Below are 26,781 nucleotides of genomic sequence, written 5' to 3' on the forward strand. Positions count from 1 at the left end.
CTGGAGTAAAGGCATTCAAAGAAGTTTCTGTCGAGAAAATGTGAGTTCCCTATAACCAAGCACCACTACAGTTGTAGAGGAATTTAGTTTGACCTGAAATCCCTGTACACTCAAATAACTTGGCTAAGTATTTTGAGACGGTTTTCAATGTCAAAACATTGAGCGTACTATAACAACGTGTTGCGACATACATGACTGACAGTTTGAATATCATGTATACATTTGTACATAAACCTGTTTGAGTTTTAAAGGAAAGATGACAGTGGAAAATAAAGTTTGCAATTTCAGATAAACCTGAATTGGTCTTCTCTGTAAGCCTGGCTACCAAAAATGTGAATAGGATACGATGTCGAATAATAATTTCCAAATCATCATTTCATAATTGAAATTTTCAAGTGGTAATAATCGGTAGATGAGGTGATAAAAATAGGAAACATTATGCGCAACATCTTTCTGACTCGAGTTAGATTGAGAATATTTTCAGCCTACCTTACCGATGAGAATACCACCAACAGATCAGTTTACGATTATCAACAGTCGGTTGAACAGTCGAAGAGCTACTGACGGCGCAACCCGTGATTTTTGTCATTATATGGTGTTCATAGCTGTCAGTCAAACTACTCAAGTAACGTAATTGGATGAAACATTTCAACAATAAGTTTAATGATGATGTCATCTATTTATCGTAACCACACGGTTGGTAACCGCGTTGTTGACAGCAAAACAGAAAAACAACGCCCGTGACGACAATTGTTTACTTCCAAAATTTCAAAATTTTACCCCTAAAAGATAATTGAAGGGTGCTAAACCGAAAATCTGTCATTTTCAGCAACAATTTATAAATTAAAATTATTCATTTTTTTCTGCACAGGAAACTACATGATTCCATTCCCCAATATTTCTGATATTTTCTATGATCCCTCTCAGGCGAACCGACTGCGATCTATAAATTTGAGTCATCAAAACAATTCCTATTGATAAACTGATGAAAACCGTGTAGAGTTCAGAAAATTCAACCAATGATACGTTTTGCTTATTACAAAACTGATCACAACCACCCATTTCTTTCTTTATATAAATGTCTCAGTTTTCTGGATAACCACATAGCAGGTCATGTAACTAACAATAACGTATTGCGGTGGACTCGTACGTGTGATGGTTGACCTTTTTTAACAAAGCAACTACATTTTCATGCAGTCTAAGTAGATTTTTTCAACATTGTACCACAAACTGATCATCTTCGATCTGGTTGACAATGAATGCTATCATCTGTGTGTGTGTGTGTGTGTGTGTGTGTGTGTGTGTGTGTGTGTGTGTGTGTGTGTGTGTGCATCATGCTGTAGGATGTCTAAACACGTGAAATTACCCCGACCACTCAGATAACCACATGCACAGGACGTTTGACTTCACAATCACACCAACAGTCCTGTTTTGCCCAAGCATTCAAAGTGATTAACATGGTATATTTATTGTAAGTTATTTTCATGCTAAAACAGTGTTAAAATGCGTTTAGCAAACGATATGCAATATGAAAAAAACTGTAAGTCCCTATTTTGGAAAGTTTATTCATAGATTAAAAATTCTTTATCTGTAGTAATAATAATGACAATTACGATGTTCACAGCGTATCATTACCGTAAACACAGCTTAAAAGTAGAAGGACCGCCGAAGGACTGTGCGTATCATACACATTGTGAGTTCCCCAGGAGTTTTGTTTTGTTTATATTTTGTAATGACTGGTCTGTGCCAAGCCTGTTTCTTAATATAAACAAAACAAAACTCCTGCCAACAAGAAGGCATTGTGTATGTGTACACACACGTCACCATGGGAACCATGCAAGCAGACTCACATTCTTGCTGTCGTCAATTTGGATAAATCAAAGTATACACAGGAAAAGAGATCATACCACATCGACTCATCAATGAATATGCATGCATTCATGCTCTGAATTGTATTGGAGCAGACAATTTCAAACTTGTAAGTTGTTGTGAGCGCCCAATGAGTTTTGAATCATGACGAAGCGAAATTTGTTTGACCAAGCTGTGGGAAATGACTTACAGCAACTGTTGATAGAAGAACTATGGGCTGTGTCATTTTAAAACCGACGCACAAGAAACGTAATTCCTTCATTTAGTTTAATCCCCCCCCCCAAAAAAAACGAAATTTCGTAATGCGAAATGGGAAAATGAACGACCTGTCCTATGTAGCTACTTCATGTACCATGACATCGGTAAACCCAACAAATTCAAATGCTACAACGATGTTCGGCCAACTGTTTCTCTTAGCCTTTCTCATAGCTGTGCTGAAACTACCTACTAGCAGCAAGTTTCTCTATTGATCACATTGTAATATCTTTCACTCACTGGTGTTTATTTAGTGTACACTTAACCAGTGGAGTTTTAAGGAGAGTCTTCAGGGTAGCTACACCATGGGATATCTAATCTGGTATAGTAAACAAAGTTGCAATATTGTATTGTGTTCTAGTTGCTAATTTAACATCAACTGTTGGAGTTGTTTGTTTATAGTCTGAGTGAAATGAGAGTATATGTGTGCCATATTATCTGTGCAGTGACTAACCAGTCTTGGTCTTATCAACAGTTTGTTTTACAATTAAACACCAGGAAGTGAAAGAGTACACTGTATAGAGAAACTTGCTACTAGTAGGTAGTTGTAGCACAGTTTGAGACAGGCTAAGAGATACAGTTGGTCGAACGTTGTTGTATAAAGACTATTCAAATTGTATGCACATGTTACTGTCTCTTGAAAACATACTTTCAACGGGCTTGAAATTGTATTTACCAGTTCTCTTTCTCGCCAAAACGATGGAACTCTAACCAGATGGACGCAGTAAACCACCAATGTATTGGTGAAATATTCCTAGTCGGAAGTTAGACTTATTTTATTCTTATAACAATATACTATCATTATGAAATAGCGATGAACGTTAAGGACAGAAGTAACAAATAGCTCGTTACAAGGGTCCTGGTAACTTACGAGTAACGTTTAGTCTGTTCATGTTTGCTGGCTGTACCGTTAGACCGTTCCAATAAATCTATTTTTTAATAGGAAGATTAGAGACCAACTTGATCATGTTTTCTAAATTTTGGTTAGTATAGATTTCATACAAAATATACTTACAAATGAAGTTAATAAAATCATTGTGCTGAGATTTATTTTGATTATTGATAACATAAAAATACAGATTATGTTAATTGTGTTTGTTTTTGTTTTTATTTCCATTAATCACAAGTTTTGTTGTATTAAAAATGAAAATTCCCTAAAAGCTTGAAGCTTTTCAAAGTATCAAATATAGTCATCAGTGTAAGAAAGAAAACACGTAGTGATAAGTTTTTTTTTCCAAAGTGTCTACGTGTGTCGGCTGACTATCTCACCGTGGGAATGCAGTCACTGCTTTTGTTCAGTTAACCTGAACTGAAGAAAAACCGAAGAGGTCTGCAAGGGAGCAAAGTTTAATGCGTTTACATTCGTTTGTTGACTTATGACACAATGAGTACACGGAGTTAAATACGTAACGCCAATTGCATAAAAAGTGGGAAAATGACATTCAACAAAAGCGTTTGAATAATACAAAATAGTTGTGGAGTTCGAAGCTGTAACACAATATGTTATTTACCTCCTCACCATTGTCCAATTTAGGGGAGAGAGATAAAATTACACACCAGTCATACGAGATAATTGTTGCGCATATTTTCTTTTGGAAAAAACAACATAATGTGTGTGTTGTTGAATTTGGTCTTTTTTGCTTAGGCTGCACAAAAAGAACAGACCATACATGTACATATAATTAACCATATAAAATAATCAGACGACAGAACATTATTTTATATGCATTCGTGAGACAATGTGAACAAATTAAGATATGGAATACACTAAACATGGCTTTTAATGACCATTGCAATTATAGTTAGTCTAGTTCCTATACGGTATAGTTATGATTTACACCTCCACGCAGTATAGTCAAAGTCGTTACTCTGGATGTCCTGAGATGCAAGAGATGCAATTCAAAATTCATCCACAGCCACCCATCCACACAGTCATTAATATCATGTCTTTGTTAATCAATCACAAAATTCTAACCAATAACAAAGTCCCTCATAAAGTTAGTGTTTATTCGGACAGTTGTGTAATGTCCAAATATGGTATATTTGTCAGCTCAGGATTCTACTTAAACACTGTTTACGTCACTATAACATTCGGGGTTCACTGATTGGATGAACAACTTTTTGTGCTAATTGAGGGACTTTGACCAGACGTGGTTTGGTTAGAAACCATGTTGGCTTCCAGACTAATTTATAGTTTAATTCACCATCTGACTAATGGGCCAATCGTTTCCCTAGGTCTTCGTTTATCATTGTAATTTTTTATCGTTTTAGCCACGATTTTAGTTAATTTTAAAGCGATATAGAAGCCAAAACTAAACAAAAGAACACATTCAAAGACGAAAAACTTCCCTTGAACTTCTTGGGTTCTTGATTTTGTTACAAGTACTTTAATCATTACAATTTTTCTTCCAAGAGTATAGTTGCATAAGTAGAGTACATGCATTTTGAGTAAACAAAAGGCGAAATTGACAGCGAATGATTTTTACAAATTCATTAATTTCTGAATTCTACAACTTTAGTGGGAATGTAAATATTTTGGCAACGTCTACTCGTTTCCAGGCAACTTTCATTGCATAATGCATCACATGCATAGTGACCTAATTTGAACCTTTGCCACAATTCAAAAAAGGTTCAAGCGAGCCTTTATTAGTTTCTTTTTGTTACCCAGTATTTTGAGATGCTTCCTTTGAGTCGCAGGTATAGAATTTTATCCTTGAGAGCACGTCGTCGTCGTGCTCGGCTCAGATCAGTTATATCATGGATGGATGAATGAATGGGTGGTATGGTGACTGCATTAATATGTAATATTTGACTAGTTCATTGTAAAAGTCACCTAATACTATCTACACGGAAATCGAAATACCTTATATACACTTTACTGGGCACACAAACGTGTTTTTTGACGAGCAAAACAACATTAGAAGTAATTGGATATGAGGTCCTTATAAATGCTGACTAGTCATCCCCACTGAGTGACACAATAGCAGCACACACAGTCTGGTATATACTATTAGCAAGTGAAGTGTTGGTGAAACAAGCCACCCAACTTCATTCAATGTTAGTCTATCTAGTTCCTATACAGTATCGTTACAATTTACACCTCCACTGGCACTCACAGTATAGTCAAAGTCGTTGCTCTAGAAGTCCAATCTGATTAAAATCTGATGCGGTGAAAGCGGCCACATGCACTTATTTCACAAAACAAACGACACAAAACGATGGAAATAGCGGTAAATAAAGACATGTACCTGCTTTCACCACATAAGTTTTTAATCAGATTGTCTAGAAGTCATGAGATGCACGAGATGTAATTTAATATTCACCCACAGCCACCCACACAGTCATTAACATGATGTCTTCATTATCAATCACAAAATTCTAACCAATAACACAGTCCCTTATAAAGTTAGTGTTTATTGGGGTAGTTATGTAATGTCCCAATGAGGATGCTACTTTACGTCACTATAACATTTGGGGTTCACTGATTGGATGAACAACTTTTTGTGCTAATTGAGGGACTTTGACCAGACGTGGTTTAGTTAGAGACCATGCTGGCATCCAGACTTATTCAATGTCTACATTGTAAAAGCAATGTTACAAATATAGTAAATTATGGCAAGCCGAGTATGCCAAAAAGAACATTATATTATACAAGTATATTGATGATGCAAATCGAGAGATTTGATTGGTCAAGGCAACAAACTAACACGTCTACAATAGTGATAATGCACAGAGAGCTTGACTCTACGCGGCCCTGAATGAGAATAGTATACTCATTTTATTTTTTGATCTCTGTCGTCTCCATCCATCACGGCCGCCGAATCCTACCGTCGATAGCCTGCACAACAATACGCCTTCCTTGCCGAACGCTATTTTTCCCTTGCTGAGGGAAATGAATAACATATCCAATGTCCGATGTTTCTTCAAAACCACCACCGTAGAGCTGCTCAACATAATCCAAAAGCGTCGTTCTTGGCCCTATCTAAAATGCAAACACGGTAAGGCAGACCATGTACCTAAATCCATCAAAAAACGATTCAAAGTTCAGCCCATTCACAAAATTTAATAAACTTACCACTGTGCAAACTAAGCAAAACTTCAGATATAAGCTGCACAGTATTAATCTATTCATAGTTTAATAAATTTAGTTACGTTGTCCTTGACTTTATATCGTGAGATCGGCCCGTAGTGGATGGAATCACAATTGAAATTCAACAGATATTCAGGTTCTGGGGCCGATGTATACCTACTCTTCATTGCCATGAAAAAGTGTAGTCTGTTTTACCGTTTTTGAAAAGTTTCTTTGCAAATTTCAATATACTAGTATAATATAATAGCAATAAACGACCCCCTGGGTATGGTATAGCCTTTGGTTTCAAAGTAGACTCCATAGACACATTCGCTGACGCCCATGCGTATATGTCATCAGCTGGTCAAAACCTCGGGGTATACCATACCTAGGAGGTGGTTTATTGCTTAATTTTGAATTTTCCATTTTATTTTCTGAATTTTTTATGTCAGTTGTACGATTTTATTTTATATGTCCATTTCTTCGTGTTAGTTGTAGGATTTTTAATATTTCTGTCTTTTTAAATATATTTCTTCATTTTTAAAAACTATTTTTGTCTTACAAACACATTTCAACTCTTTTCATTTCATTTCATTTTTAATTCTGATTTTTAAAAAAAAAATTTCTTCCGGATTTCTTACAAATTTTCTTCCTGATTTTTTATATATTTTTTTTCCAGGTTTTTTATTATTTTGCTTCCGGCTTTGGACCACTCGATTTCTATCGTAGGGGTGTGGAGTAGCTCTGATATGACCCACTTCCGGTAGGACTAACACATTGTTGTACCCACCCGTGTTAACATTTACATAAGAACACATACAATTGCACTCCTACTGGCAGATGATAGACATTTTTGTGTTCTAAGTGCTATTCGTCCAACCATTCAACTCAGTGCGATAAATGTTCAATCTACTATGTGTCTTATTCTGACCCAGTCATCAGAGGGTAAAAGGTCGAAGTCAGGGACTAGTGAATTTCTTTGACTGAGGGAGGAGGAATTAGTGGAATTTGGATTCATTAATCGGGTCGTCAAATAGACCCGTATGTATTCGTATGTATTCAAATCAAATGTGCACGCGAGGGAGTACAATGACCGTTAGGCCTACCGGAAGTCGGTCATATTAGAGCTACACACCCCTGCTATGGAAATCGAGTGGTCGTAGACCGGGGAAAAATCGTCACAACATTTTTTTTTAGAGAAAGTGAAATAAAAAGAAATCTTGAACGAAAATAAGATAAGACAAAAATATACTTTAAAAAGTGAAAATATATATATGAAAATAAATATATATATATAATAACATAATAAAACAATATAATATAGATGACAAAATAAAAGTTCTACTTGTCAGCATGATTCAGTCTGATTGATTTATTGACTGACCGTAAAGTTACTGACGTAAATAAAAAATTTATATTTCTGTTCCACATGTATTTGACTTATTTGCATAATTTAATACTGCAATTACAAATACATTACATACAATCGGAATGGAAATTGTGCATATTATTTTAGGAACTAATTAAATATGAAAACTGTGAAAATAGAAAGAAAACTTTCTATTTGTGTTCAATGTGTAGCCAATGTGTTTGCTGTTAATATTCTGATAAAACTACCAGTACAAATACATAACACCAAAACTGTCACTTATGTCTTAAATGACTCTGACTGTTTGTGTAATCTTAGGGACCGAGCGACATGAAAAATTTGGTAATATTTGTTCAACATGTCACTTGTTTACATATTTGTCAACGTCTTGATGTTCTTGTATTTGTACAACAAATTACGAGAAATAACTTAGTTTATCAAGTACGTATGCATAGAACACAGAGTTGAATGACAACAGGACAGTACAATATACTTACTTGTAATGGTAAATTGGAAACGAATGCAATGTTTCGGTCCGTCTATCTACTACGCACCTTGATCACGCAATGTTTAAATTATTAAGCGTTAACGTTTCTCTCTGAATTGCATGAATTGGTGGAATAATATAATATGTCGGTGAATAAAGGGTAGTTGGTAACCATCAACAATAATATTCTCCACTGAATGACAACACACTTTAATAAAAGATTCACACATGGTGTACACAATTTACTGCATGTTTAAATACCCCAGATGCCTGAAATAACCATAGCAGTCACTAACAGAAATCTCAGCTGTTGCGTGCAAAATGGCATACGGCATGTTTTCTTCCGCCAGTTGTTTGTAAATTTGTTGCTTGAAGATGGTTTTGAGATGTTGAAATGTAAACTCGTCAGCGTTAAATTCGGGAGTATACGTTGGTGTGAAAATGTTCAATACCCATGTTGTCCAAAATTCGGCTAATACACAAACACTGGCTTGCATAAATATTAAAAGTGTCTATGTATGCCTCTAATAAAGTAGTCGGTGTAGCCCTATAAATATAACTTAGTGATGTGTGTAAACCTACCTTAGTCTCCATCTATAGTTAAACACCACGGATAGCATTCCACAAAGAATGAGAAAACAAACAACAGATACCACAGTAACCATAATGAGTGGGAATTCACGTCATTGTAGGTCGATCGTCTGGTTTGAATAGTATTATAAAGGTTGTCCTGACGCACACTTGGTGTTGTTGATGTCGGCGATAATATGTGTGGTGTCAATCCATTCACGAAACCAAACCAAATCGACAGTCACAGTTCAAAGGATTATCATGTACATCGAGTTTTGTTAAGTGTTTCATGTATTGAAAACCAACAGACGGTTGGATTGTTAGTATTTTATTGCTTCCCAGATTGACTTCGTTCACGCTAATAGAACCGTTGATCATATTATCCGGCAAATACTGCATATCGTTTCGTTGTAAGACCACCTTGACTAAAGAGTTCAAGTTCTTGAAAACAGTCGGTGCAATATGTTGAATTTATTTATCATTCAAGAGCACGTACAAGTGTTTTTTTTAGTACATCTGAACAGATCTTCTCGTATCGTTTCAACGCTGGCTTTTTGCAAGTTTACTTTCCAGAGCTTCTTTCAAACGGCAGAACCCGTCGTTTCAAATCGTCTTATAGTGTGTAATGGCGCGATTGTAATCCAAATCCAACTCCGATCCTGCAGCTTTTCCAGTCCGTAAAAAGCACGCGGGTGAATTTCGTTGCCATCGAGTTTATTATGGCTCAGATCCAGACGTCTTAATTGCGCACGCACCGACGAGGAAAAGGCACTTTCTTTCAATTTTCCGATCCTATTGAACTCCAAACTAAGGGAGCGATCATTCTTTACGGCCGGGGGCATGTAAGAGGGGGTTTACCTTAATTTGGGACTCAAAGAAGGTGGGGGGGGGGGTCATCATTTTTATGAAGTGAATAAAGGGGAGGGGTCACCTTGTTTTCAACAACTAAACAAAATCATGAGCCACGCTCCTGTACTTAAATGTTTATACAAGCCGAAATTCTGGGGTCAGGTGCACGAGTACTCATAATATCGACTGGAATTCTGCATTTCCATTACTGATATATCCCCACGTGATTTCCGGAGAAAGATCATGGCGGCTATCAATATTAGTTGTTACAATCCCAAGATAAACGGAGTCGGGTATCGAACTATACCTAACATGATGAACACTAATCGGCTGGTCATACCGCCACCTAGTGGTTAGCTGCAACTGTGGAATGTGTCATTCTGATGAGGATCATCAACCAAGACAGATTGAAAGCTCAATGCTAAAAACTTAGAATTGCTTGTGCGTTATAACCTTCATAGATTTTGATATGATTGACGGTTCAAAGTTTGAATATAATATACTATTCTAAGACGTGTTAGATTGATTGTTAGGTTAGATAGAATAAATTGACAACCAAGTAAATTTATAAGTTGAATGTTCGACGACGAAGTCAAAATTACAAATACGTAACTTCGTTACTTTCGCTGACGTGGTTGAATTACCTTATGGACAATTCATATCAGTAAGGTTGATTTTGACATCACTGATTGATAAAGCACGTTTATATACACCTTGATTATAACAATGGTCTGAGTACCCGGCTGTTGGTGAGGGGTTGTTGTGCAGGCGGTGGTTGTGAGGCATCCGCCACCGCTGCTGCGGCTGCTCACGCCTGCTGCTCTGCTCTAATCCACGTGTTCATACTTCGCCTTCTTCCTCTTGACAGAAACACTTCCTACTGTAGCCCCAACTACCAGACCAGTATCCACAGCCCACGGGGTCACGTCTTACAGGGCAGGTCGGACTATTCTTCTGATAATTTGAACTTAGGGAGTGTACATTTTTAATTTCCAGGGGGAGGCCGGAGGATTTCTAATGAAGCAAGGGATTTTTATTGGTGGCCCCCCCTACAAAAACTGGTATAAATTATCTGGCCCCCCCTAAGACTGCTTGTTTTTATTTCATGGCCCCCCCTGAAACCACTAACAAAAATACGCACAGATGAAACACAGATACAGCAACACATAGATTTGCCAGCAGTTGCTACATGTATTAACTTATTCCATATTTATACTTACTTCAGAATTGAACCAGTGCACAAAGTTGTTGAATCATGGACACTCATAAAATCACAAATAAAGACTATTATTAGTTAAATTGGCTGACAGGATGTCTACTTACAACTGAGGGGTGACAATAGACTACTGGTCTGGCTACACTTTTTCTTGGATTTTTAGCCCATCACTGACATAAATAAATTAGCAAATAAATGAACAAGTATATATATATATTACTTATTTATCACAGGTTTGGAAAAAATAGTGCAAAATTGCACCATGAGGAAACTTTTTTCCATGTGAACATATTCAAATTTTAGGATTAATTTGCAGTGGTTGGTCACACAATCATTTATCATTAATTTAAACACTTCATAAATTATACATTTTAGAAACATTTTTAATTGCAGTGCAAATGGAAAACATGTTATTTAAGATTGAAATACATATTAAGACCCTTCCTATATTATAGTATTCATATTATCTCTACGCAAAATATAAAACACTTCTGGACTATATTTCAAGAGACTTTAGTAAACTGATGCGCTGAGGGGGGCAGTACATGTATCACTTCAAAGGGTTGAATAATATTTTTATGAATGCATGGCTTGTTATGAATACATTCCTCACCCAGCACCTGTGAATAATTTTGTGTTTAATTCAAACTCACAAAAGCTATCATATAATACTTGAACCCTACCATGGTGATAGAATGAAAATTTATTGAAACCCATTACAATATTGGTGAGCTCTATATGGAATTTATTAGGGATTCATGTATACAAAATGGCTCAAAGTGCAGTTACTGTTCCACTACAGATTGGGTATCGCCATCTATGAACAGAATACCACATCCTATGCCAGATATGCACAACCCAGGTCATTATATGGATGTGTTTGAAACACCAAACACAAATCGAACTGTTGATGACTACCACAACCAGGTGCTAACTTAAAAAAGCTCTATGTTTCAAAACAATTAAATGATGAAGTTGCTATTTCTCGTTTTGCTGAGAAATATATTGTCAGTGTGAACAGTGTTAAAAACTACATTGAACTTTTGAGAAATTTGGAGAGGATGAAAAACATTAGATCCAGACATCGGTTAGAGGTACAGAAGAAAAGAGAAAACAAGAATTATAATGACTATGACTGGTTGCAGTTATTCATAAGTGGAACTCTAGAAAAACTGAACGTAAAAGAGCTAGATAAATATCTAGACATGCATAAATTGCCAAAATATAGAAAATTAAAAGGAGAAAAAGTAGACATAATATCAACGCACATACTTGGAACACCTGAATTTAGGTCAAGAAAAGTGACTGCAAATGAACTTCAAACTACAACTACAGACATCTGATCAGTGATACAAACAGTAGTGACTCTGAAAGTGAAAATGCTATAATGTAATAGGTGTTATAGACAGTGATGATTGTTTTACTGATAACTCTGAAACTTCAAGCACGGCTGATATCTCAGACAGTGATTGTGATGAAACAAGTCCTACACAATTTCATGGGAAAGTTACCTTGAGAAGTGGCAGAGTCGCCGGTCAATTTTTGTTTCACTGAATACAAATATTGTGATTTAATAGGTTTGTGCACTGTTTTATCATCAATCCATGTTAAATGCTACTTCTGTAGGACATTGTGCACAGTCAAGTGTTGGGTTTTGCCTATATTTTATTTTATATACATATCTGGCACTTGTCCATCCTGACATTCAGGTTTAGGTTGTTTTTTTTGTGGCCCCCCCCCCCCTAACAAATAGTGAAATTTTTGTTTAGCCCCCCCTAATTTTTCTTGAGAAAAATTGGTGGCCCCCCCTGAAAATCCTCCGGCCCCCCCCCCCCCCTGGAAGTTAAAACTGTACACTCCCTTATGTGCCTTTGTTATTCAAGTATATAAATAATGATGTTTTTGAAAATGTAGAGTAAAATGGTGGACCCCACCCACCTCTTGTATTTTACTAACAACACCGGTGAACACTTCTCAGTTACCCCTAAGTACTACATGTATTTCACGTTGTTAGTTCCGTTTCCCTGTCGTCGTCGGCGCTCTTTATCTGCCAGCTATGACTCGTACATGCCGTAACCTTTGCCACAATCACGGGGAAACGTACATGTATATTATGTGATATCAAGTTTGAAGATTAGGCCGCAGACTAGATAATGTCATTAGAATGCACTGATACAAGTGTTCCTCTCACAGTTGTCTAGGGCCGAGGGCCGCGGCGTGATCAGCTGGGGTTGGGGGATGGATCAGGTGAAAATGTCTGTATTGACGAGTTGGTATAGTCAGATTGTATTACTCTTAATCTTATTAATCTTTCTACTCTCTTATAACTAAATATACCTCGAGATAACATGATGAGTTTAACCTTTTTTACGACAACGTTTGGTCGACACAGTGTGTCATTATTCCTTTAAAGATTGTTTGTGGCGATATTATTTTCAATTCAAGACATGCTGGATAGCTTTAAAGCATCTTCGTAATTTGTCTTCAACAATGAAATTTAAATGAAATCAGATAACAAATTAAAATATTTCAGTTTCAATATTCGAATCCCTGACAACGGCAGTACATTGTGGGGTGGGGGAAAGGCATATTTTAGACATTTCAGAAAATGAAATATGAGAGGATCACATTTACTTTGACTCATGGTATTGTCTAATTTTACATTGTTTTGTGATTTTTTTGGCAACTCACCGCACCCAACTACCACCTAATCCCATCACTGCCACCATTGTACCGTAATACCAGAATATATCAGTAAAATTACTGCTGGCAACCATGCAGTGAATAAATTGTTGTGTAATGTGATGGATAGGCCTAGGGTGGGTCTCACAGAGGGTAAGGAGGAACAGTGCAGTACTGTAAGGTTTTGGGGATAATTTGGTGGAGTCCCGGCCAATCCCATTGTAATTATTGAATACCCTTTATTAGATTTACTCAAGTCTCTGGGATTTCTTCATTCTTTATTTGAATAACATATTAAAGGTCAAATGTTCTTTTATGTGAAATACAGTAATGACACGAGTAAGTGAATACGAAACAGGTGGCATTTTATGATTTTCTTACTCTGATATTCCAACAGTTTTTGTAGGAACAAATTGAACAATCAATGCATGGTATTTTATGCATCTCTCTCTCTCTCTCTCTCTCTCTCTCTCTCTCTCTCTCTCTCTCCCTCTCTCTCTCTCTCTCTCTCTCTCTCTCTCTCTCTCTCTCTCTCTCCCTCTCTCTCTCTCTCTCTCTCTCTCTCTCTCTCTCTCTCTCTCTCTCTGAAATAGTTAAACGAAACGTTATTAATTTACGGCAAATCTCATGAGTACTATTTCACATCTGATATATTTTTTTACGCATTTGCAGAAAGAATCAGTCAAGAAGTGTTGATAAACAAACATGATACCAAACAAACAGCCAACAGCAAAATATAAATCACAGAAGGAGACAAAATATAGTTAATTTTGTTTATTATAGGTACAAATTAATTCATTTCGTTTTACAATATTAATGCCATTTGTCGAGAGAAAAATGTAATACAGTCTTCGATCTAATCGAGATAGAATCTATCTGTTTCGATCGATGAAGGTTAACTTGAACTTGAAGTTGTTAAAACTAGAAATAGAGTTCATTGCACTGAACGGTGATTTAGCAATTTCGGAATATCATAAATGATGGAAAACGTATGATTTACTTTACAGTCCATAACGTAATCGAGATAGAATAGATCCATCTCTTTCAGTCATTTAAAACTATAGATGGAGATGGTACTAAATCGAGTTCAATGTACTGATGAACACTAATAAACAACAAATATCACAGATAGTTTACAAAAATGATGTTTTCATAGTTTTAAACCTAGTCGAGACAATATATTTATCCCTTTCGGTCAGCTCTTTCTTTAAATTGACAATTTACACAATGAAGCAATACTTAATGCACTGAACTGTTTGTCTGAGATGTTAAAATGCTTCCACAAAATAATGACTCACAATTTTAGACCTAGTGGGAATCTATTCCTTTTCGTCTAATATACATTCAAATTCAGATGTTATACAAATGCAAAGAAACAAAGTTTAATACATCAAATATTTGTTTGCTTGAGATACAAAAAAGTAGAGACAAAATTAAATGATGATTTTAAACCTAGTCGAGATAAAGCACAGCTTTACCTCATTCGGTCAGGTTGACATTAAATTGAGATGTTATAAATAAAACTCAGTGATGAGTTAAAACGATGAATGAATCAATGACCAAAGTACAGGAGTACAATATAATCTCCAATTTAGGATATGGAGAACAGATTTCAAAGTTTGGTTGTCCTAACAATAACACGATAAGCAGACAATATAAACCACATGGTACATAACCAACTCTGGTGGATAGGATGGTTTTTAACCACCAAAGGTAAGTCATAACTAGGATGTTCTTATTTTCCCTACATTAGCATATTTGTTTTGTAAATTTTCAAACCAGTGTTTTAGCTCGGGTACGCTTTCATCCTATGCAAAGGACAACCATCACAAAAATGATAAAATCCTCTGTTGTGCTATCAAGTGTATCGTCATTGTAAAACATCAGTTATCATAATCCAAGCAGAAAATATGAATTGCCTATGCTATCATTTGGACAACCAAAAATTGGTTAACACACAATTGTTATTCTTACATCACACGTGCAATAATCAAAATGGATAATATAAATGGTGAATGGCAGCAGCAGGAATAGCATCTTAGATTAGAAAGAAGGTATATGAACTCTGGAATAGCTACATATATTGATTGCAACTTGTAGCATAAAGGGAGACAATTGTATGATTTTCATCAACTTTGTTCTACACATTGTGATATTGAAAAAGATGTCTATAGAAATTGCCTGTGAAATTAGTCCAAAGGCAACAGAAATGTTACTTTAACATTTGATTGTTTTAACATTTGATCTTCAGTTTTCTGATGACAAACATACAAAATGTGTGAAATAAAAGTGTATGAGATATCGAATCAGCCTCGTATCAATCAAGTTGTAAGATGAAGTCAATAGATGCTACAATATCATATATGAACTAAGACTACATATTCTGAATCGAGTAGACTCTAATGAGGTGCAGACCAAACAATGAAGTAAAAATTGCTAATCATGACAACAAACCATGTTTGTCATCTGAGTAATAGTATAGAACTTGTGTCTCTTTCTGTCATAGAATATAAAACAACCTCGTATGAAACTAATGTATTTAGTAGATGAGTGTGAACATTTAAGTATATAGTTCAAGCAAGGAGTTAACTAAAATATAATTTTACAAAAGTGTCTACAATGTAGTTGTAATAATCTTATAGCATTTTAAGTATAGTACTTTAGAAAGATGACCTTTGACCTGTCGTCTGCTAGATTTCTAATAATGTACAACACATTTACAGTGACATGCTCATTATTCTTTACAATAAATCTACTTGTTAAATCCTATATTTTTCGGGGTACAAATTTGTGATTAACAAATGGCTTGAATGATGTCATTTATTGTATCAAAAATATCCCATGAAAGAATATATCTATATTTTTTAGAGTCGATGAGATTCAGAGACTCATGTGAAATGAATGAACGAATATGAATAATCTACACACATTAATGTTGATGAGAATCAAAACATGGAAAGGGTTTGCATATTTTACATCAAAATTGATATGACGGAGAGAACTTCATTTCATTGAATTCTGAGAGGTATGTGCACTGCATGGGTGATGCAATGGTGGGATGGGGCGGTAATGTGTCGTACAGTATCTGATAAAAGGAGATAGCAAAAGCTGTAGAATGCTCAGGTGCTTGTATTGGTGACAGTTGGATATAACCTTTCTGCCTCCTTCGTAGGTATTCAACCTCCTCGATCCTGCAAATAAAACAATAGAATAACAGATGACACAAGCAACTTACAAAAAAAATGAACCGTAACTAATACTGAATAAATAATAGAATGTACTCCTTTCGTGTCATGGTCAAAGGTTAACTCCAAATAAATATCAACAACAACAACAACAACAACAACAACAACAACAACAACAACAAAAACAGCAACAACAACAAAATACAAAACTTTAAAAATACAAAAAATATATTTGTTAAATATGTCTAAATATTCTATGTATTGAGAAATGAATATTGATCCCTTGTTTATAGTTTATATTCATAAGGTGTTCAAATACTTCATTTCGTTTATCTGGTAAATTTATAAACACAGCATACAATGTACACTATCCGTAACAAATCGACACAAGATGATAGCCCAACCCTAAATAGCTATGATGGAAATTGATGTTGAGTTTTGGTAAACAATGAATAAAAACATAAGATGAATCATACTTACTGAATGTATATATATTTTACATGTTGGCCAGCAGCATTGCAGCTAAGATCATATTAATGGCCAGGAAAGTGCTCAATACTGGCACTATACCACTGTCCTCTTCGCTATCTAGAAATGGAAGAAAAAACATCGTTATGTATGTATGTATGTATGTATGTATGTATGTATGTATGTATGTATGTATGTATGTATGTATGTATGTATGTACGTACTGTATGTATGTATGTATGTATGTATGTATGTATGTACTGTATGTACTGTATGTATGTATGTATGTATGTATGTATGTATGTATGTATGTGCATGTGTATGTATGTATGTATGTATGTATGTATGTATGTATGTATGTATGTATGTATGTACGTACGTACGTACGTACTGTATGTATGTATGTATGTATGTATGTATGTATGTATGTATGTATGTATGTATGTATGGACAGACTGGATGGACGGATTGGATGGATGGATGGATGGATGGACGGATTGGATGGATGGATATCCATATATTCAATCAACAGGCATAATGCAAAATAATAACAGTTAGTAGGAAATCAGAGATTATCGGAGCCACTGGAGAACCTGCATTATGTTGTTCGGTAGAGTCAAAGTAAACGACACTGAAACTCCTTACTTACAGTGTAACAATTAAATCAAATCAAACACAGAGGTGTGCTCAAACCCCGATTGTAGTGGTATGGGGCAAGTGTTTCACTCAGGGTCAATGACCGAGCATATCGACAACATTTGATCAAAAAGTCAGCCAAATAGACTAAGAGGCTTTAGAAGAACTGACAATCTTCGACTCTATAAAAGCCATACAAAAAGGCTTAGCATGGTATACATAACTCCTACCTTCTACACACGTTGTCGCCGGTGTCACACTCCATGTCCCATCGTCGGCACAGGTACTTTTGTCTTTAGTTGCGTCGCTGAGTTTGTATCCATCATTACAGGAGAAGGTCACTTCACCAGATGTTGCAGCTGCAGGTGTTATAGCTCCATTAGTTGCTGCGGTCAACGCAGTACAAGGAGTGCCGCCGTTTCCATTTCCAGTTGCTGTAGAGTAAGGACAAAATTTACATTCTTCAGAATGTTTGCAATGTTTATAAATTAACCAGATACGTACAGAGTGCAAGAATGTGTCAGTGACCATAACAGTGCTGCAGTGCTTCTTACATATTTGTTATTGTTATGAATTGACACATTGCAGTTGAACTGTTACCGCATTATGGTTTATTTTAATCTTGAACCATTCAATTGTCTTGTTACACTCTGTTGACCGCAATTTTTCTCCAATAAAAATCTCCCTATCTCATATGATACTATGTTCTATTTGGTGAAGAAAATGTCTTCCTATTAAAGAGCAGTTACTGTAACGTCCCAAACACACCGACACGCTAATTGAATAGGAATAGATAGTGAACGAGTTCTGGCGATTATATGTCATATAATAAGGATTGCTAGCTTTCGAGTGTTTTTACGCATAATCACCCAAACTATCATTAGCATACACACAATGCGACGTGGTTGCCTAAGGCCCAAGAAAAAAATGTTTGGTTCAAGTTACCCTAGCTTTTCACAGCTGATCTTAAACGTTTTTTATGTTTTCGAGAAGAAAATAATAAAATCGAAAGAAATAGTGGACTTACATCAACTTAAAAAGACAATATAAAACTGTTTTTTCCAATTTGTAATGGCTGTACATCTGATGAGAAGAAACCAATAACACGGAGACCATATGAAAAACTACGGAAAACATAACTACTTGAACTAGACACTCTCATATGAAATATGTATAGATGAAAAATAAAATTAAAAATCTACCTACCTCACCTATTCTAAAATTGAACGTAATCGGAACCATATTTTATTTTTTTAAAAGGGTATTTGTTCCTTCCGGGGTTTCAAATCTTGTACAGTGACTGTATTTTATACGTTTTATATTTTTTCAAGTTTTGCTGCTGTGGATAACACTGTGACAAAAATCCTTCAGTGAAAATAATTTTGTTTTTAAATATAATGAAATGACGTCTCAATAACGACATTTCAAACCATTTTATGGCACATATTTGTTTTTGAATATTTAAGTTCACTTTCGTTTTTTAGCACTGATGTCGGTACCTGGTTCAACTTTGAATTGATGAAAATCAGTACCTTTCACTATTAATCGGAGTTCATTGAAACAGAATAATATGCAACTAGTTGGGAAAGTGATACTAACCACAGTTCTTTTTAGCTGTGATGTCAATACACTGTGAAGCGCTATCTGGTTCAACTTTGGCACACAGGTGGGTATAAGCCGCACACTTGGTCGCGTCTGCAGCTGCAACTGATGCTGCTATGAAACCAGATGTTAATCCTTTACCAGTGGTACCATCGTCACCATCAGCTATTGATGGCAAGGCGGTACCAGTAACAGCAAAATCACTAGATGGATTTGTCATTTGAGCGTCTTCAGCGAGAACGAGGTTTATAGAAGTTATCGTTACTGCTGCACTAGTACCGATATTGCTCGCGAACCCTAAGTCGAAGGTGAGGCTAGCAGGTGTGGTCGAGATGGTGTAGGAAACTGGTCCAGTGATGGCGAAAGTATTGGCAGCTATAGTTATGGCTGAAACGAGAAATGGAAGAATACGTATATGATAGAATATAGGTAACAATAACAATATAAACCAGGTAATGACAAGATCTGTATTATCCTTGCATGGTATCAATCGTAAACTGACAAAAGTTAATTTGCTCTCAAATGCCTCCACATTGCAATGAGACTATTTAGTTAAAATTTATAACTGTACAAATCACCTTGGTTTTATTAGTCATTGATTAATAACAAGAGGAAACTGATATTTTATATATATAAAACATGGCTCTAGAATAACAATTTAGGCTAAAATCGTCTAATTTCCAACGAGTTTTGTTTAATTTCACTCAATGATATATCACAGCTGGTAATGGGGACTTGTGCGAGAAAATTGATAATTTATATAGAAATATTGATTATTCATATTTGATAATTGTATTGAAATATTGATAATTATATCGGAATATTAAATTTCGAATGCGAAATGAAATGATCTGACTGTTGTCAGATTCCGTTGGATGTGTTGAATGCGCATGCGTCAAATAAATTTATCGGATATGGGGCGGAGGCAGCGCCATTGAGACACCACAGATCCAACAACGATTTTGTGTTTTAGACTTCGCCACACACATTGAGACGATTCCCTCATGATTATAGCAGTGAGTGAAATCTCGGAAAACTATAGTGATCTGACGTGAAAGTGAACAAAACCGACGAAAATATTAATATATTTTTACTCAAATATCAAACAGTTGCCCTTGAAATGCAAGAGTGTACACATTACCTGCTTGGTTGATATGGCAACTTCCCAACAGGAACGCTACGGACAAGAACCACTTCATTTTAGCGATTTGTTGTGCTACCTGTAAAAAGTGAAAGAAACAAGCAAGGAGTATTCAAAATTAGTATTCAAAACTTTCCCCTAATACAATCAGTTAATATAGTGCGCCTAGTTTTTTTAACTGAACGGAAACTGAAGTAATGAATGTATGTTGGCTAAATGTGTGTTCAAATTTCAATAACCAAAATATAAGATAAGGCAGAAGAGAGGGAGTGGCCGTTCTGATTGATGCTAGATTCTACGAGATATTTATGTATTATTTGGCTACCATTATATCACCAAGTGGAATTTCGGGAAAAGTCGAAATGTTCTAAGAAAAGTTCGTCTTGGCTGAGGTCAACGATAAACATTATTTCTCATCGTAACAGCTTAATATAAGTTCCGAGTTTGACAATGTAGTCAATGAAGTGTTATGGGGCGGGGGGTAATAGTATGTTCGTAGTCCCCCCAAGTGATTTAAATGGCTAAGAAAAAATGTTCTGGATTCCGAATTCTCAACAAATATCACTATTGGGGTAAAAACGGTCCTGGCTGCCAGTGTCTATTGCCTTCGCTCACACAACGAAAGTTCAAGGAGGAGATAAACGAACTGCAAATACACTTGTCAGTAACTCGATCACTGCAACGCCGTCCCTGCCGACCAAGCCTCTCCGACACAAGATATTACGACATTGCTATCAACGATTTGCGTAAACTCAGAATTTGACAATTTGTCAGTGAATCCATACATACATGGATCTCAATGACGTCATTCTTAAGCTTGTAAATGATGTTACAAGTAATAACCTGAACTTGATATCAATTCCGTAAAAATCCAATGACCCCTTAACTTAATAATAAGAAATCAAACATGAAATGACCATTGCCCATGACCAACTGACGAAATTCGAAATTTTCTGTAATACACTCAATCTGCATCATGAATAATCTATTGTTAAATTATACCATCAACAATTTGTCATTCAAATTGAATATACAGCCAGAATCAAAAAATCTCAAATTATATCGCAAAAACCATTGTCGCCAAAATAAGCCACCAAAAGTCCTATCGCCAAAATATACCACCAAAATCATTGTCGTCAAAATATACCACCAAATCTACTGTTGTCAAAACATACCGCCAAAATAACTATCGTCAAAATATACCGTCAAAAAACCATCATTGTAAACAGCTGTCCTCTTTACGGTAATGATAATCAACGTACTCTCCATGGTGACGAGGAGTTCGTCAAGTTACGTCCGCGGAAAAAATAATGCTCCGGTTTGTGAGAATGTCAACAGCAGACGTGTTTTTTTGAAACGGAAAAAAATGTATCGATGTATCATTGTCTCCCAGTGATTTGTTTGCAATCAAAAGTGAACATGTCAGGAAAAATACAATATATTTTGGAAAAAATAGAACACCATCGGGATCAGTGGTCGTCATATTAAAATTATTGACTATACTTATATACTGCCACAGTCAACCGTCATATTTTTAAAATTCAGTTGATAATCACTTTGTCTGAATTATATCAACTGTGGTGTCTGCATCAACTTAATCTAACGAGAAATATTTTTATGAAGAACATAAAATGGAAACATGAGGAATTTTATTTGTAATTTGTAGATCTCAAACTGTCAGACGAGTTCATGTCTAGCAAAGTATATCGCTTGGTAAAAACCAGTCTATCATCAAACAGTAAAACCAACGGTTAAACTATTTCGTGGGCAGGGAATGGAATCCGCAATAAAACTTTGAAGAAACGAAATCCAGAAACAACAACAACAACAACAACAACAACAACAACAACAACTACTACTACTACTACTACTACTACTACTACTACTACTACTAGTGGTATCTTGTAACTTTTTATCGAAATATAATTTAAAATCGTTGACTGTACAGAGCGCAGGTCAACTTAGTTGTATATTGTACTGATAACCCGACAACCTACATGGAGTTACGAAAAGTCGGAGACGACAAGATGTTTGTATTCAACTTACTCAAGCTGTTATGACATCACAAATGAACCATAAGTCAGAAAGGGATAAGCTGTTCATTTTTTAAACAACGTTTTCAACTACATATTCAATTATTCATATGTATGGTAGCAATACATGAACACAGTGTCACTCTCAATCAAAAGGAAATAAAATGTCAGAAAACCAACAAAACAGCCCTGCAATTAATTTGAACATTTCCCAAATTATAAACAGAATCAAATCTCATTGAAACGTAGCATTGTTATTAATAATAACCCTTTGTTAACAGGTATAATACCAACGGATGTAGTTAATATTTTCTACAGCCGGTTGTAAATATAATACATATGGTAAATATCATTACTTATAACTGTGTATTTTAAATTAAATTAGAAAAGTTCTAAACAGGAAACTGTGTTTCCCGTGACTCTCTCCAAAGTGTACACGAAACTTGAAATCACATACAACAAACACTACTTTGTTACAAGTTTTGATTGCCGGAGTCCTTTTTCTAAACGTTTCGCCTATAATAATTCTTTTTTGGGAGCAGCCATTATATTCTGTACCGTTCCAAAAGTAGTACAACAATAAAATAGATATATCCCCTTTACGGTAATGCTAACTAAATTAACGTAATCTCCATGGTGACGAGAAGTTCGTTACTTCGCCTAAACATATCGTTTAGAACACCAACAACAGTTGTTTTAAAAACTCCAAGTCGAATGTTTCGGAACCGAAAATAAATTTTACCAGCACTCCATTCTATTCTATTACGTTACAGAAGCATTACAGTAAATAGTGAATTCGATGTTTTGCTTAATACGGCAAGCGGCCTTATCTGTTTTATGTCTACCAATTCACTTTGAAGTTTAACTAGTCCACAAGTAAAACGCACAGAAAACAATCTTGCCATAGACACGTGAAAAGTAGATGTCCTGACGTTGACGTCGTTCGTTCGTTGCCAGCCCATTCTTGCAAACTAGAGCATATTTTTCCCTGACTAAACGGCGATTAAGCGCTGCCGTTATTGGTTTATGACAATGTCCCAGGTTGGATATTCGATCGAGTTTTTTTTCCATCTTTTGATTTCTTCCCGCACACTTGTAGAATAATTAAAAAGTTACACGAAAAAAAATGGTTTTGTTAAGTAAAGTAATTTGTTTGGGTTTCGATCTAAAGCCCCATCCCCCATCCCCAGCAATTTCGTTTTTATTCCATTCTCGCAAGCCACACGATACGTTCACTACACTAGAGTATGGCCTCAATACACATACCGAGCACCTCAACTATCCAGTAGCATGTGATGACCGACGCGACATGCGCACAACAAATTGTCGTCAAAATATACCGTGAAAACAACTGTCGTAAAACTATACCGCCAAAAAATACTCAACTACCAGGTAACATGTTATGGCCGACATGCGGACCACCAATCAAAATGTACTGTGAAAACAACTGTCGTCAAAGTATACCGCCAAAGATCACTCACCAAAATATGCCGTCAAAACTATTGTCAAATCTACCGCCAGAAAAGCATTCTTGTCAAAACATATCGCCAAAACCATTGTTGTAAATGACTGTGCTCTTCAAGTTTATCGTAATGCTAACTAACCTCTCTATGGTTGCGTCTAAAAATGCTACTTTGCACTTGGATTGATAGAATACCAACTCTCATCTCAAACTCGTGCCTTTTGGAACCAAAACATAGAATTTTACAAGAGCTTCCGTTCTGTTCTATAGAATTACAGTAGTACTAAGCTTACAACGGTAAATATTGAAATAGCTAGCCATTTTGAAAAATAGAACTTGATGCCTATCATTTCGCGTCGTTCGATTGTTCCCATCCCATTCTCGGAAGCCAGAGCATATTTTTTCCGCCCGGGGTTTTCCGCTCTGCCGTGAAACGATTAGTGTTTAGACAACAATGTTCCATCCCGGATATTCGATCTAGTACTATCTCCATATGTTTTTCATCTTTCAATTTCGTCCTGCATAATTACAAAATAATTACAAAGTAGTTCCACAAAAATTAAAAGTAAAGTAATTTTTGGGGATGAAAACTAATTTCGATCGAAATCCCCACCCCAAGTTAAAGTAATTTCGTTTTTTATCCATTCTCGCAAGCCACACGATATTTTGTATGACATCGGCCTTTTGATGTCAACCTAAATACGTTCACTACACTAGATCACAGACAAGAATAGAGTATGGCCTCAATTACCAGTAATTCTCACACATAAACAGAGAACCGGACTTAACCACACATATCTAGCACCTCATCTATCTAGTAAAATGTGATGACCGACGCGACATCCCACCACCAGTGGTATCGTCGTCAAAATATACCACAAAAACAACTGTCGTCAAAGTATACCGTCAAACATCACTCACCAAAATATACCGTCACTAAACATTGTCAAATCTGCCGCCCAAAGCCATTTTTATCAAATCATTCTGTCAAAACCATTGTCGTAAATAACTGGACTTTACGGTAACTTACTTACTTTCCATGAAGACGAGAAGTTCGTTGCGTTCGCCTAAATAAATATTGCTCTGGTTTATGGAATAGCAACAACAGCTGTGTTAAAAAGTCAAAGTCGTGCCTTTTGGAACCAAAAAAAAAATTACAAGAGCTCCCGTTCTATTCTATAAAATTGCAGAAGTACTAAACTTACAATGTACTGTAAATATTGAATTCGATAGGATTTTAAAAAATGAAAATGAAGTGGCATGTCAATCAATTCGCTTTGAAATTCGACTAGTCCACAGGTAAAACGTACAAAAAATAATCTTGTTGTGCACACGTGAAAAGTACATGTCCTGACGATGACGTCGTTCAATTCGTTCCCAACCCATTCTCGCAAACCAGAGCATATTTTCCCGCTGACGCATCATCTGTTAAGCGCTGCCGTTAGTGGTTTACGAAGATGCCCCGGCGCGGATGTTTGATACTCTCTCCTAAGGCTTATATATTTTTACCGTCTTTCGATTCTGTCCTACCTATTTGTAAAATTATCAAAAAGTAGTTCCACTAAAATGGCTTAAAACTGAAGTACAATTACTTTCGATTAAAACACCCTTTTTCCAAGTTAAAACATTTTTCGAATTTTATCCATTCTCACAAACGAGAGCAAATTTTCCCCGTCAACGCGACAAAAATAGAAGAAGGAAACCTACGTGAGACTGCTAATTCAACCCGTATGATGTTATTTAAAGTACATTTGTGCATACCTTATACATTTGTCTCAAAATGAGAGATGACAAAGTTTGTTTAGAGGTATTAGACTTACACGGTCACATTTTAATAATGCTTCTAAGGACACAGGAACAAATCGTCAAATTCCAGACAAAAAAAAATGTTTATGTGATTCGTAGAGCAAAGTAAAAAAAATGTGTGTTTCCGATAACCCAACCGAAGCTAGTTTAAATCGTCGACCTTAACATTTTTACAAAGATCAAAAGATAAAATCCCGACCTATGTACCCCATTCTGTGAGACAGTGTTATCGGAAAGACAATACTTTTTTCCCGCCAAGCAGGGTATTCTAACGCGATATTTGTAGATGTGTGAGAAAGCACGAGGTTTTTCCGTGAACTTGAGTAAAGACATTAAAGAAATTTATATCGAGAAAATGTGAGTTCCCTACAACCAAGTACCACTACAGTTGTATAGGAATTTAGATTGACCTGAAATCCCTGTATATTCAAATAGCTTGGTGGGATTTTTGAGACGGTTTTCAATGTCAAAACATTGAGCGTACTATAACAACGTGTTACGACATACAGTGACTGACAGTTTGAATATCATGTATACATTTGTACATGAATTGTTTGAGTTTTAAAGAAAAAATGACAGTGGAAAATAAAGTTGGTAGTTTCAGATAAACTTGAATTGGTTTACTTCTCTGTAGCTTGGCTACGAAAAACATGAATAGGATACGATGTCCAATAATAATTTCCAAATCATCATTACATAATTGAAAGTGATAAAAATAAGAAACATTCTGCGCAACATTTTTCTGACTCGAGTTAGATTGAGAATATTTTCCGCCTACCTTATCGATGCGAATACCACCAACAGATCAGTTTACGATTATCAACAGTCGGTTGAACAGTCGAAGAACTATTGACGGCGCAACCCGAAATTTTTGCGCTTACATGGTGTCAATCAATCTGCTAAAGTAACGTGATTGGACGAAACATTTCAACAATAAGTTTAAATGATGATGTCATCTGTTTATATGGTAACGAGACAGTTGGTAACCGCGTTGTTGACAGCAAAAAAGAAAACCAACGCCCATGACGACAATTGCCCAGTGCCAAAATATCAAAATCTTACCTTTAAAAAAATAGTTGAAG

General features: G+C 35.9%; 1 protein-coding gene across 1 annotated transcript in view; it reads right to left on the bottom strand.

Annotated features, from left to right (window-relative positions):
* Positions 1–26,544, bottom strand: part of LOC144433168 (uncharacterized) — a 40,639-nt gene extending 14,095 nt beyond the window's left edge. Inside the window, exons 1-6 of the mRNA XM_078121477.1 lie at positions 26,478–26,544; positions 20,399–20,477; positions 19,255–19,644; positions 17,886–18,089; positions 17,052–17,139; positions 16,447–16,557 (exon numbers count right to left, since the gene is read on the bottom strand). Coding sequence (XP_077977603.1) covers positions 16,447–16,557; positions 17,052–17,139; positions 17,886–18,089; positions 19,255–19,644; positions 20,399–20,456 — 851 coding nt within the window. The 5' untranslated portion in view covers positions 20,457–20,477; positions 26,478–26,544. The remainder of the gene's footprint in view (positions 1–16,446; positions 16,558–17,051; positions 17,140–17,885; positions 18,090–19,254; positions 19,645–20,398; positions 20,478–26,477) is intronic.
* Positions 26,545–26,781: the final 237 nt, after the last annotated feature.

Source organism: Glandiceps talaboti, chromosome 3 (assembly GCF_964340395.1).
Source record: "Glandiceps talaboti chromosome 3, keGlaTala1.1, whole genome shotgun sequence".
NCBI lineage: Eukaryota > Metazoa > Hemichordata > Enteropneusta > Spengelidae > Glandiceps > Glandiceps talaboti.